Source organism: Canis lupus, chromosome 32, assembly GCF_003254725.2.
Source record: "Canis lupus dingo isolate Sandy chromosome 32, ASM325472v2, whole genome shotgun sequence".
Lineage (NCBI taxonomy): Eukaryota > Metazoa > Chordata > Mammalia > Carnivora > Canidae > Canis > Canis lupus.
The window spans coordinates 12,056,691-12,072,265 of NC_064274.1; the positions used below are offsets into that span (position 1 = coordinate 12,056,691).

Sequence of the window (15,575 nt, forward strand, 5' to 3'; positions counted from 1 at the left end):
CATACCTGTAAGTTTTTGACATGGCCAATGCTTTTTAAATACAATTCAGGTTACTGAGCACATAAGTAAGCCATTCCCATGAAGGAAGATTACAAATAAGCAAACAAGAGCACTTTTACATTCAGTAAACTGAAAAAAAAAAATAGCTGCCCTGGAGATCTGAACTTGAACTTCATTAAATTCTAAGATTCGTATCTGCATTAAAAGGATATTAAGCACAATCCACCTAGTCTATGTCATCAGAAAGACACATTTTGAAGCAACATGTGTTCATCTACGTATTTATAACCTCCCATCATGAAAAATCCTTTACAAAGTAAATCTGATTAAGGTTCACAATAATCCCATGACACTGACATATATAAAAATCTTCCCAAAATAAACACATAGAGTAGAAAACTAATCTTTGGTTTGGTAGATGAATGAATTATTTTGCATTTATGTTGGTTTGGCCAACTTATCTGGAATTCTGAAAACTTAAAACCCCAGGCTCCATCAAACAGTAGAAACAAAGGGAGACACAGCGTAACATAATAGTTACAATGGTGGCTCTAGAGTCAGAATGTTTGGGTTTGAATCCTAGCTCTATCATTTATCATCTTGACCCTACTTGACCCTCAATATCCACATCTGGAAAATGGAGATGGTAGTATTAACATATTAACACAGGTAGCCATGAAGATCAAAGGAAATAACACATGTAAAGCATGTGAATAATATCTGGTACATTTATTTTATATTATTATTATTATTTTTAAAGATTTTATTTATTTATTCATGAAAGACAGAGAGAGGGGGGCAGAGACACAGAGGGAAAAGCAAGCTCCATGCAAGGAGCCTGATGTGGGACTCGATCCTGGGACTTCAGGATCACATCTTGGGCCAAAGGCAGGTGCTAAACTGCTGAGCCACCCAGGTATCCTGATGCTGTCATTATTTCTAAAACTATGAAATTCATGTCCCCCAAAATATTTTACTGCTATTTCTCCAGTTAAGGTGATGTTCCAGACAATGGAAAGAGTGTCTGTGTCTACCATTACTAAACATCAATTTACACACTTAAATAATTTACACAGTTAATTTTAGAATGGATCTGAGAAATAAAAATTATGAAAATATTCAGGTATGTTTATATTTTATAACTCTAAAGTTTGAATTAGAAGAGGCCTCTCTAAAATGCCTCTCCTTAAACCAAAGCATAATTACTCTTATTACCTGAATGTGATCTTCCTGATAAAGGGGGTTATACCTATGACAAAGAATCTTAGTTTGTTCTCATTGGTAATCTTCAATAGATTATCAAAATCTTTAGTGTAAGATCTAGTGTAATAGTATTAGGTTTTTCTAAACCTCTGAAACATGATTTCCCAGGGAAAGCACAACTCTCTACTCTCATATCATTTTAAAACAGTGTCAATGAGATGCATTTTTAATTATATGCAAATGACTATTTCAGAATAAAGAAAAATCTTCACATTAAGGCTAGGAAATATTCAGAAAGAGAGAAGAGAAAAGTAAACCATAATAGTATTATATAAACTTAGATATTTCAGTAAGAATATAAGATTTTTTTTTCTTCCTAAATAGAAAGAACCAAGATATAATTGCTTATAGATCTTGAGAATTGTAAAAAAAGACAGCTATGTTATACCATGGAAAGCTTTGCAAAAAGCAGCTGTTAAATGTGAGAAAGTCTAGCTGATCTCCAGGGTTAACACCAGTAAGCAGTAACTTGGACTCCCTCTCCCACTGGCTTTTTAAAAAAATGATCCCTATGTTTAAGAACTCCCTAAGGATCTTTTTTTTTTTTTTTTTATATAGATGTAATCAACAAAGGGTGACTTTCAATATTGTTCCATACTTCCTTCTAAGGCTTCACAGTAATTCCAACTTTCATGTTGTCCACATATTTGAGACTGTTGAATATTCATGAGCTGCTTTCACTAAAGCAGCATGCAAGCACACAGTGTTTCTTTAGCAGTGCCTTAGCAAGGCAGTTGGGTTGCCCCTATACCTTTTGGAAACAGGAACATGTGAAGAATGTGTTATAACTGGCAACCTATCTCAATTTTTTTCAGAATGAAATAAGGGTAGTAAAGATCTCTGAATACAGTAAAAAAAAAAAGTACCTATTTTCATGGGTGCAAAACATGCTATAAATTCTAACTTCCATTCTTTGCCTAAAGAGAGGGAAGATTAAGATAAAGAAACAGATCAGCCATTCCCTCACTTCACTGAGGTGGGAGAAGGGGAAAATGGAATGTACAGGTCAAAAGAACAGCTGCAACGTAGACTTCCATTGTACCAGAAATTTGCTACTGGACTTTCAAGTGTTCTCCAGTTGTAATAGTACTTGTATTATGAGAAAATATGGACTTAATTCCTTTTGAAGGTTTTGAACTGCTTTATGTTCCAAACACTTCTCTAGGTGTGGTAAAAGAGTAGTTCATTAATGTTTGCATTTATTAAAGGTTAAGGTAATAAAACTCTTATAAAAATGTTTTATTGCATTAATTTTTAATTGGTCTTCTAAACTTAGGATGTTTTAAATAGGTAATTTTAAGACACAGCAAAGAACTATGACTTTAAGAATAATTTTAATGGGGGATCCCCGGGTGGCTCAGTGGTTTAGCGCCTGCCTTTGGCCCAGGGTGTGATCCTGGAGTCCCGGGATCGAGTCCCAAGTCGGGTTCCCTGCATGGGGCCTGCTTCTCCCTCCTCCTGTGTCTCCACCTCTCTCTCTCTTTCTCTCTCTCTATCATAAATAAATTAAAAAAAAAGAATAATTTTAATAAAATTGCTTCTTGAATTGCATTAAAAAAACAGATCAAGCGTAGTTTATAATCCATAAAATTCTGCTTTGTTTAAATTTTACCAGTGACTTTCAAAACACACAAATGTGCTATAATATAATTTATTTGGATAGTTTTTGGGTGTCAGAGGGAACTGAATTTTAAGAACTACCCTCCTCAATTATAAAAATAACCTCAAATCTAAAAAGAACAAAATCCTTGAAAAAAATTAGCTTTAGACTGTGGAATTTATTTTCAATTCTTCCCCTAGGTCTCTCTCTCTGTTGTGGCATTGAAAGTCAGGCTCAAAACCTGTTTGACCACTGAAGCACTTGAAAACACTTGGAGCAAAAACAAATTTGTCTTCTGAAACTATAAAATGCTAACAAAACCTTTATAGAGGGCACTGAAAAAAATGCTTTCCCTCCATATACAAAAAGCTGAGTCTGAAGGCTGCAGAGAACACTGCTAGTCAAAACAGTTTCATTATCCTAACCTTGAGTTCTTAGAGAAGGAGAATATTTGATATATTCTCATTTATAAAGGATTAATGTGTTTCTTTTTGTATCCTTTCATAATTTTATGTTTTGCCTTAAAACAGCTGTATAACTTAATCCATATTTAAAAAGAACTACAGAGATGATACGAGGATGCTGATAGAAAAGCTTGCTAGCTACCCACCCAAATTCAGTCTAATTTCCTCCTACAGAAATGAAGGAGCCACATGCCCAGGAGCAACACATTCACCAGTCTCTCTTGCAATGAGATAGGACTGCATGACTAACTCCTCTCCAACAGGATGTTGTGTGGCTTGCAGGCCTGGCCAATAAACTACCCCAGCAGGCACATTCCTCAAAGCTCATGCTCTCCTTCTGTGAGCTGAAAAGGAGATGGAAACCACCATGGTTCACTGGATGCTACTTGAGGATGACAGAGAGGAACCTGGCCTGGGTCCCTGAAAAACTGCATAGAGCAAATCCTCTACTCCTCTCTCTGGCCCTCAACTCCTATTTTAGGTTGTTACGGGAGAAGGAACATTTACTGTGTTCAAGATCTTGTGTTTGGGTGTTCTTATTACACAAGTTACCCTAAAATATATGGCAACCATTCATGTGCTCCTTTTTTCCATCACATTCTTTTGATGAGTGCTGAACTCTGCTGGGCTTTAGGGTACAAGGGTGACAGGTGAACCAGACAGACACTGATCCTTGCTATCATGACCTCTGTATTTTGGTTACTGCTGCAACTGTAGTTTGCTACACTGTTAACATTTCCTTTATTTCTAAATAGTTTCTTTCTGAATGATAATGGTAAAAATTGGCAAAACATAAAATTCAAGGTGACCATCACATTCTTTCCTAATTCAATAGTATGCAAAGGAAAGAAATACTAGATGCGTATCTACCCACTAAATATTGATTAGTCCCAACGTGCTCTCATTGGAGCCTTTCTTTTTGCTTATTCCCTAGATGTCAGCTCAGACCATCCCAAGGCTTTAAATGCCAACTGGTGCCAAAGACTTCCAAACTTCTTTCATTTCTCCCCTGAACTCTAGGTTCATGTATCTAGGAGGCATCATGTAACTGCCTACTTGATTCTTTACTAATAAACATCTCAAGCTCAACATTTCCAAATGGAACTTCTGATTTTTCCCCCCTGAATCTGCCCCTTCAATAGTTTTCTCCATCTTTCCAGCTAGCTATTCTAAAGGTCTTGGAGTCATCCTGCACCCTCCTCCTTCTTCACACCCACATCCAGTCTATTAGAAACCCTCTTGTTTCTACACTATCATCCTGATCTAAATCAATATCATCTCTTGCTTAGATTATGTCAATTATTTTGTTTTAGTGTTTTTTTTGTTTTTTGTTTTTTGTTTTTTTATCCCTTAATACCTCTGGGCTATCCCCCCTTCCCCAGGCTATTCTTAACACAGTTGCTAGAGATTCTTTCAAAAGGTACATCAGATAATGACTTTCTTCTCTTTGATCCTCATCTCACTCAAGGTAAATCCCAAAGACCTAAAAATGGCTACAAAGGCTTAACTGATCAGTACCCTTGCTACATCTTTGACCTCATCTCTTAAAATCCTCCTCAATATTGCTCCAATCACAGTGGCCTCTTGCTTATCCTCAGTAGGCTAAGCTCCTGCCCTCTCTGCCTAGATAGCCTCTCCCCAGATTTCCTAATGGCTCACTCCCTCACCTCTTTCAGGTCCCTGCATAAATCTCATTGAGGCCTGACCCAAGTATCCTCTGTACATCGATCCTACACCTCCCACTCTTCCTGTCTTCTCTGCCCACTTCATTTCTTTCCACAGCATGTATCACCACCTGACTATATATTTTCTTGTGTTTTATTTGATCCTATAAAGAATGTAAAACTTCATGATGGCTGAGAGTGTGTCTGTTTTGATAACCACTGGGTCTTTAGTTCCTAAAAGAGTGCTTGTCATATAGTTTGTTGTATAATTGAAGGAATGAATAATGATAAATCAGTGGCTCACAATATTGGGCTTTTTTACACTGTATGAATACTACCCAGAGAGTTGCTGCCATGTAGTTTTTGACAGGACCTTTTGCTGAGTGGTACTGCACTGAAAACAATGGTTGAAAATTGCTGCATTAGGTAGAGGACTATTTTACAGAGGAGAGGCAGTGTAGGGCTGGGAGCAGGTGCAGATGTGCAGACATGCTGGGTGCTGTTTTGGTATTCCAAGGCAGTTACAACAAGGGCTTAAGTGATGTGATGGCAATACAAAGGGACAAGGGGGACCTTCATAACATTTTAAAAGTAGAGTCAACTAAATTTGACAACTGATTAAAAAGCTGGAAGAGGGACTGGGGGCAAGTCCAGGAAATGTCTTAAAAAGGGATGAGAAGATGATGGTGTGATGAGATCAGATGGCTCCCCTGGAGAAAAAGAGATCAAGAAGGGGCAGACAATGAATTTGGTTTTAATGCATTGATTTTTTTTAAGAGGTAGGGGAAGGGCAAGGGAGAAGAGAAAATCTTTAGTAGACTCCCTGCTGAGCACAGAGTCTGATGCAGGGCTTCAGCTCACAACCTTGAGATCATGACCTGAGCTGAAACCAAGAGTCAGATGCTTAACCAATTGAGCCACCCAGGTGTCCCAAACAAGTTGACTTCCTAAGGTGAACTGGGGAAAGTTTCAATCAAATATGGACTTTCAAGGGATCTGTAGAGAGGTAACATCTGACACCATGCAAGTGGAAAAGCTCTCAAGTACAGTGCTGATGGAAAAGAGAAATGAGACAAAATTTGGGGAACATCTATATCTAGATATGCTTTGTGGAAGATGATCCAGTGAAAGAGATGACCCAGAAGAAAGTCACTGTGATTAGAGGACATGGAGAAGTCAGTATCAGATTGAGGGAGAGAGTTTTAAGAAAAAGGGACGAAGTATCAAGCCCCACAAAGACTTAAAGAGTAAAGGACCAAGCAGACGTCAGAGCACAGGGGTGTTTGAAGGCCATTCCCAAACCATGTCCAGTGACATGGAGGAAGCAGTTTCTGCAGAGAATTGGGCATAGAATCTGGGCTACTGGGGTTGATGAGTAAATGCAGACTGTTCAGAACATCTGATGGCAAGTGAACAAAAGAGACTGGTCATCAGAACAGAGAGGGCAGAAAGGGATTTATGTATGAGCTGTGTTCAGTTTTCCCTATCCTTTAGCACATTTAGTTGCTTTCAAATCTCAAAAAAAAAATATCCCACAATAAGGTATTAATATTCCTACTTTATGGATGAAGTAACTGAGGATACATAATACGGCCACGTGCCATAGATATTAAGTGATCAAGTTGAAACAGAAACTCAGTCTGACTGCAAGAGCTATGCTCTTACTTTGAACCCTGCCTGTGATTTCAGAAGGTATTCAGGACAATAAATGTTTATTTATTATTTTTTAAATATTTGAGAGAGAGAATCTCAAGCAAAATCCTTGCTAAGTGTGGAGTCCAACGTGGGGCTCAATCTCAAGATCCTGAGATCATGGCCTGAGCTGAAATCAAGAGTGGGACATGTAACTGACTGAGCCACCCAGGCACCCCTAAATAGATGTTGTTTATAAATAAGAGAGCTACTAGACTATGTATTTGTTTTTTACATAATGACTGCAATGCTTATTATAGAATTAGTATCATATGGAGAACATTTGAAGAACGAGGATGGAGTAACAGTTGCTTCTAATACCACTACCATCATCATAAATTACTTGAGGCACATTTCCTTGCAGTATTTTTTCTTGGGAATGGACATTGTTATATACACTTATATATGCACTCATATATGTATATAATACATACACATATATGTATACATGTATGAATGCATACACTGTAGATACTGCTACATCACCTACTTTTAATAGAGGGAGAATATAGTGGAATCCCAGCTCCACCACTTTTGTGTGACCTGAGACAAGTTGTTTACTCTCCTCTGCCTCATTCTCATGTTTAGAATGAGAATTATAATACTAATAAATTCACCTTTTGCATTATTGGGAGGATTAAAATTGATAATATATACAAAGCACTTAAAATATAACTTGTCAGTGGTTTTTATTTTATTACACAGTTTTCAGAATAATAATTTTATTGAATTGACATACAAATATTGCTTATCTGATCTCACATCTTTGAACATTTAAATTGCTTCTAATTTTCCATGATTATGAAAGCCTTGTGGTGAGCAAATTAATACTGTGGTCTTTTCCATTTTTAAGTAGAACCAAGTGGCAGAAGTACGATTATTGAATAAAATACATGATTACTTACGACTTTTGATTTAAGCTGTTAAATGTGCCCAAGAGAGAAAGCTTTTAGACATGAAGCCTTTTTCTAGGCCAACAGAAATGAGCCAATGAAGAGGAAGCCATGAAAAGTGTGAGTGTATGTATATGTTTGTACACGTACATGGGTGTGGGGTGGGGAGATGGATACAGAAAATAGAATTTGCAAAGATACTTCTTGATTTTAGAGGTTAACGTTAGAAATTAGAAAAACCATGTCATCATTTGAGCAGGTGAGAAGAGAAAATGAGAAGAGTTCTAGAGACATTTTGAAGCAGGAGTGAGGGAAGCTGCTGAAACACAAGCTGGGGGTCTTAGTTCTTCAAAGTAAATCAAGAGACAAGGTTTTCCTTTGAGAATGACTGATGGGTACAGGCATGAACTAGGAGTTTAAAGAGGGAAGAAAAGGTTGGGACCCTGGCAGTAATTAGAGATAAGGCAAAACATTCTAATGTCACTTACTACCACTAATCTTTAAGCTCTGAATTATCTGTAGTCTCTTGGTCTCTGCTGGTCATGGCAGTCTCGAAAGGTGAAATCACAAAGGGGAATATGCCCAGACAGTTCCTACTTTAGAGATTCCAAATCTGCAGGATGCTTTTTTTTGGTCTACAGCATATTCTCTTCAGTTGTATTGTGGGCTGGTGTGATCAGTGTGAAATTATTACTCACTGTGTTCAGTTACTCTCTTCTCACTTTCTCTGGAAAATGGCTTTTGTTCTCATCTCTTCACCAAAATTGCTTTTATTAAGTGATCTCCATCATGCTAATCCCAATGATCAAACTCTCACTCTTCTGTTTGACCCATCATCTGACCTTCTGTCCTTGAGATACTTGGTTCACTTGGCTGCTGAGGCACCCAATTCACATTCATCGTCTGTCTTTTACTGTGCTAGTCTCTTAAGTCTCCTCCCCTGGTACCTTCTCATTTCCCCATCTAAATGTTGGTGTGTCTCAGGGTTCATGGTGCCTGAAGTGACTTGTCTTTCCTGTCCACACTCACTCCCTGGGTCATCTCACCTAATATACTGGCTTTAAATATCCTCTAGCTGATGATGACTGTATCTCCAGCCAGGATATTCTCCCTAAACTCTTGGCCCAGAAATCTAGTTCCCTCCCTGGTATGCCCTATTAGATATCTAATGGGCAGTTCGATCTTATGTCCAAAGCTGAACCCAAGCTTCCGTCTTCTCTATCTCAGTTAAAGTAACAGCACAAATCTAGTTGCTCAAGCCAAAAACCTTGGAGTTATCTTTGACTCCTCTATTACTTTCATACCACACAGGTAATGTCAGGAAATGTTGTCAATTCTACTTCCAAAACATATCCAGAACCTGTTCACTATGTCATGACTACTACCAATATACTGCTCCAGGAGGGGCTTAGTCAATGTGAACAGTGCTCTGTACAGCCTGCAATATTGCATCCATCCAATTATTGCAATGGATTCTTATCTCACCCAGAATGAAGGCAGAGGCCTCACAATGATGTATGAGGCCCTACTTCATCTGCCCAACCTCTCCCATTACCTCTTTAACTTTGTTCACTCTCTTCTAATCATAATGGTGTCTTTGTGGTTTTTTGAACATTCCAGATCAATGCCTATCTTAGGGCCTTTGCATCTACTGTTATAGTATGGCTTGCTTCTTTACTTTCTCTAAGTCTTTACACTCAAAATGTCAAATTCTTGTAAGGTCTCCTCAGACCATTCTATTTAAAATTGCACCGCCTGCCCCCTCATAATTACTATCCCCATTTCCTGCTTTATGTTTCTTCCTAGTAGTTACCACTATCTAATGTATTTTGTCTTTTACTTACTTATCTTGATTATTGTCTATTTCCCTTACTAGGATATAAGCTTCAGGAGACAGTTATCTTTGCCTGTTTTTCTCACTGCTTTATCCTTAGGATCTGAAATAGTTCCTGGAACCAAGAGGCATATAATTATATATAATCCCCCTACATCCCCGACCCAGCTATGGAAATACATGTTTAGTCAGGGTGCAAAGAACTTGAAGAAGAGTAGGAAAAGGTGTTGGGGGAGAGTTGGGAAAAGTAACATTAGGAGGCTAAAAATAAGAGACAAGTTAAGATGCACAATTAACTTTAGGATGGAGTCTAAATACTTGCTACGTTTCCTGGCTCTGCTTTGTGGTTACCTATGAAGGCTAGATTTTAAAATTTATGGAATATAACAATTAAGAAAGCTCTTAGAGAACACCCTCATTTTAGATGAGTTAAGTTTTTCTTCTGAATTGTGCTGGCAGGTTTTTCAATTATTCACTGAGACAAAGATATGGTCCACTTGGCTCACTTATATTAATAGGCGACATTCACAATTCTGGAATGAGGATATTGGCAACTAAGGTGAGGGCAAAGCCTCTCACATATAAAAGACCAGAGAACATCAGGCCCTTCCATCCAAACATTTTAAAACACAGAATAGGGCCATAGTTTTATTAAACACATATTCTACATAAATGTACTTTTTTACTTTTATTAGCTATTAGCTTAAATTAGCTAGCTAATTTAAGACACTATTCATGGTGGGGAAAAAATTAATGGGTTAAGTTCATATGAAAAAAGGATTGAAATGGAGAGGTACATCTTCTCAAAGAAGTCAATTGTTGGACATTTAGTCATTGTAATCTCTTTGGCAGATAAGCAAAATTATGAGCCAAATAGAGTGCTAATGAAATTGGCACTATTTATTTTATTTAAAATTTACTTTTCCCAAAAATAAGAATTAAGTTAATGTTAAAAGGATTTAATGTGTGTACTGGTTTCAAAGCTTACATTCTTTATTTGGAGTGTATCAGATATGGGCCTAAGGTAGGTGATTGCTTCTGCCCCTTCTAGCTGGTCACTTTACTTGTAGAAACAGAGTATCAAGACATTTGGATGGAAAAAAGGAAAGTAACACGTTCCCCTGGATTTGCATTTATCTATATTTCAATTAGGGCAAAAGTGGGAATCTTCTCTGAGCACATGCAGAAATTGACAACAGAAAACAGGTAGCCCGTAAGTTTACTAAATATTTAGAAAATCCAGCAAGGAGCTAAAAGCTGGTGAGAGATAAAATAGATCAGAGTATTTACACATTGAAGAGTAAGAATGGACATTACCTACTTTTATTATGGAGACTCCAGCTCATGTTATGCTATAAATTTTAACTTCAGTTTTTGTTGTTGTTAAATTTTTTAAAACTAAAGGGACTAAGCAGACAGACTTTGGTGTTCACTTCTCAAAGAAACTGTAGTATACACAGACAAGGATGATGTATACTAACAGTTAAATGGAATAAATATTTAGCTATTGACAGAAACCACTTGTAATAACTTACATATCAAATCAATGATCCAGGCAGGATTCAAGTCTGAGATAACTCTGTAAGAGGATGATCTTTTTTGTTTTTGTTTCTAATTTGGAATAAAATATTTTATAGAGTATAGGTTTTTTTTTTTTTTATAGAGTATAGATTTAAACTAAATTTCTGAACACAGAGAATTCTCTACACAAAGATAGTTGATCCTCTTTCCCTATGTAATTTCTTTCACCTGGCTTTAAGTTCATCAAATTTTCTTTATATAAGCATATATATGAGAATGAACAGAATGGGGGAAATAAAAAGTACTTTAATAACAATATTCCAAAATAAAATTTAAAAATATTTGAAAGAATGAGATAAAATTCATCTGAATAACATGGAAACCAAAGTGTGTTGTCTCTGTTTCTTTTGCCAGAACATAATCTTTCTGAGCTTTCACTTTTATATTTATTAAAAAGAAATACAAGTGTGTATACTTAGTACCTCTGAGGTCTTCACAACTCATATCCTATAGTTTGATGAAGCTCATGATTGAAATTATTTTTTTTTTTACAGAGCAAGGAAAAGAGATGTGATATTTCCTAATTGGCTACAAGTAAAAAATTTTATAGAATTTTCACTTACCAAAAGACCATCTTGATTTTCATTGAGTTCAGAAAGTTTGGAACTGGATTTCTGACGTTTAGGTTTACCCCTTTCTCCAATATAACTGGAAGTATTTTCATATAACTTTTCCACTTCCTGAGCATTCAAAATACAATCTTCGAGGCTGTTGAACCCGGAAGGAATATTTTCTTTGTTGATAAGTCCCCTTGAATTAAAAAAAAAAAAAAAGCTTAATTTTAAAAGGTAAGAAGGACATTTTAATGACACTGTTAGTGCATCACATGGGAAATCAGGAGAGTGCCCAGAAATTCTAGTTTGCCTCTTTGATCAAAATCTGAGCACAGTGCTACTCCTGAGACTACTTGTTGCCAAATAAACCACATTACAAGATAAATTATTCTTAGGGGCAAACTGGCAAGGAATGTGTTTCTATCAATGAACAACTTTTGAGGTTGTACCAAAAGTAATTTGTATTCAAACAGAGAAAACAGTGTAATCTTACAGAAAAACTTCCCATTATTAACAGATTACATATACATACACATTTTATTTTATTTTAAAGATTTATTTATTTATTTGAGAGAGAGAGAGAGCATGCACGGGGGCGAGGGGGAAAGAGAGACACAGAATCTCATGCAGACTCCCCACAGGGTACAGAGCCCTAGGTGAGGCTCCACTTCATGACCCTGAAATTATGACCTGAGCCGAAATCAAGAGTTGGATGCTTAACTGACTGAGCCACCCAGCTGCCCCTGTTACACACACTTTTTATAATACAATGAGTAGAGAAAAATCTGAAAAGGAAGTAAGATGTCTTTTTTCTCCAGAATGGGACAAACTGATTTTCCCAAATGATAGCTATTTTAGCATAGTAGAAAAATATTAATAACAAAATCTGACTGCATTTGATAATCTTGGTAGAAACAGGATAAGTTAATAAAAACTATGAAATACATTTTAATTGAAATATGGATTTGTTACTTCCCAGTACAAGGAGTTTTAGGATGTAAGCTTATAACTGTAGATCCTTCATGACATAGTTTTAGAAATAGATATGAATGTCTTATCTACAGAATTTAATTCACTTAACACTCTTGAAATCATTCTGAGTATTTTAAACATTCCCTTAAGGAGTTTTCATAAAATTAAATTCTTAGCAAAGTGTTGTTTTTTTTTTTTACTACATCCCAGGACAAATTAAGCCATCAGGGTAGTGTCATGGCATGCTAAGGTACAAATGAATGAGATCTCTCCCTTAACCTGACTAAGTTACGGTAACTCCCTAAATGAATGAAATAAATGAGCTATATTTTGAAATAAATGAGCTCTTAAGAACAAAACAGCTATATTTTGAAATAAATGAGCTCTTAAGAACAAAACAGATGACTGTATTTTACCATCAGTTCAACATATCCAAAAATGGAAGATAATCTTAAATATTCATTCTTCCATCTAAATTCACATCATGGAGGCAAAATTATGATTTAAATACTATTATATTAATGATTATTAATATTTACCATAACATTTTCAAAGTTATACTATCTTTGGTGATTTTTAGTACTCCATATTTAATTTAGTCTTATTTCATACAACTTTTAATGTAAAAATACTTAGTAAAATCATATAAAAGATTTATACAACAATCATTAGAAATATCCTAACTATAAAATAATGGCAGAGGAAGAGCTGACAGGGACTAACATGCTGGCACATGTACTTGTGCAGACATCTTCAACCTCTCCCCTCCATCTACTGAGAATGGTGCCTTCTATGGATGGTTGGAGGAGTTTGGTTGCAACTTCAAAATTATTTGTTTTGCTATATAAATTCTATCAGTCTTCATATTTCCCCTAACTCCTAGGGTAAACATCCTATTATAATTTTTTTTGTGGAGGGGTTTTTATGTTTGAAAGCTGCTATGACAGAATTGTGCTTCCTCCCAAATTCCTATGTTGAAGCCCTCACCATCTGTTAATGTAATTGTTTTTGGAGACAGGGCCTTTTCAGAGGTAATTAAGGTTCAATCTGGCCATAAGGGTGGATGCTCTAATCCAACAGAACTGGTGTTCTTATAAGAAAAGGAGGAGATACCAGGAGAGCATGCACATGGAAGAAAGGCCATGGGAGGATATGGTGACAAGGCACTGTCTGGAAGTCCAAGAGAGAGGTCTTATCAGAAACCAACCTTGTACACACCTGGATTTTGGACTTCCAGCCTCCAGAACTATGAGGAAATAAATTCCTCTTGTTTAAGCCACCTAGGCTGTAATACTTGGTTATAGTAGGCCTAGTAGATTAATCAAAAGCTAAAAAACAGTCTTAGAAATTAAAAGACAAGGTTTATTTTATAATCTTTTTGAATAGTGAACGAATGGCTGGAATAAATGCTGTCAAAATAAACATACGAAACTCTGTTCAGTGCGCTCATGTGGAAAGCCTGTACTCTTAAAAAAAAAAAAAAAAGTCTGCTTTTGTGCGAGTCAATCCTTTCAGCCCCAGTACATATGTGATTGTGAGGAGCACTGACTGGTATATGACTCCTGCCTGCAACATTCTGACAGGTTTCTTTCTTTCTTTCTTTTTTTAAAGATTCATTCATTCATTCATTCATTCATTCATTCATTCATTTATTTATGATAGACAGAGAGAGAGAGGCAGAGACACAGGTAGAGGGAGAAGCAGGCTCCATGCTGGCAGCCCGATGCAGAACTCGATCCCGGGACTCCAGGATCACACCCTGGGCCAAAGGCAGGCGCTAAACCACTGAGCCACCCAGGGATCCCCATTCTGACAGGTTTCAATCATACTTGACATAACTGAAATCTGACATGAACTCAGATCTCTGGGGCCTCTCACTTTATCTAGAATTTCTTCCTCACTGCTACAGACTTAGTTAATGCTCTGGCAATACTCAATTATTTATCATTCCCCTAATAGAGTATGTTCTTTTTTTCCTTTTGGCTTTGTAGTAGGAATTTAATATAGTATTTAAATAACAAATGTGTACAAATTTCCAGCTTACTGTATTTTGGACAGCTGAAACCACTTAAATTACTCTTTGCTTTTAAAAAAATATAAAATTTCCATGAATATAGAAGAAAGACTATCACAATGAACTTCCATATACCCATAACCAAGAGTCATCATTTCCATGTACCCAGCAAATGGCAAGTTTTTTAATTTATAAATTAGACTGAACCCCTTCACATAATAAATATATCCCTTAAACTTTGATATTTTTATGGTAGCAAATAGTAATATAAACCTGATAATGTTTCCTTATAAATTTAGACAAAGAAGAAATCATTTGCACTAAAATGAAATATTTATAGTCTTAGTCTATCTTCTGTATTTATTTCAAAAATTTGCCATGATGACTTTAGTACAGACTTTATTGACTATAATCTCACCCTGAAATATGGCTATCATTGGCTTTAAGGATATATATTTTTTTATTTGGTTGCAGCTTTAGGTTGTTAGGAAACAAAATTATAGATAAAAATACAACTAATTTCTATTCTTTTTAAAGATTTTATTTATTCATGACACAGAGAGAGAGAGAGAGAGAGAGAGAGGCACAGACACAGGCAGAGAGAGAAAGCAGGCTCCATGCAGGGAGCCCAACATGGGATTCGATCCCAGGTCTCCAGGATCACACCCTAGGCGGAAGACAGCACTAAACCACTGAGCCACCTGGGCTGCTCACTAATTTCTATTTTTAAAAACTGTTTAACCATTCTATACGGTTAACAGTTTTGAACAGGATATAGTAAAATCTAGCTTAACTTTTATTTTTTAAGCAAAGCCTGATAAAAATCTTTGATAAATGAATCAATTGTGTATAGGTATATACTAAGAAAAACATACTTACTATGGGCTATGATAATGATTCTCAACCTCCGCACAATGAGTGATATGTTAGTGTATCTACTGGGGACGTACTGGAGAGGACCTTTGTGAGGACAGAAGTAGTAGGTCTGGGGCCCTGAGAGGGCCTTGCTCCTCCACAGACCTGGTGAGCTCAGAGAGGAAGTGC

The 15,575-nt window shown here is 36.4% G+C and overlaps 1 protein-coding gene across 8 annotated transcripts in view; it reads right to left on the reverse strand.

Moving 5' to 3' along the window:
- Positions 1-15,575, reverse strand: part of FAM13A (family with sequence similarity 13 member A) — a 344,934-nt gene that overhangs the window by 48,255 nt on the left and 281,104 nt on the right. For all 8 annotated transcript variants that reach the window (XM_025424952.3, XM_035709590.2, XM_025424933.3 and 5 more), the window contains one exon: positions 11,555-11,741. In XM_025424952.3, the coding sequence (XP_025280737.1) occupies positions 11,555-11,741 (187 nt within the window). The remainder of the gene's footprint in view (positions 1-11,554; positions 11,742-15,575) is intronic.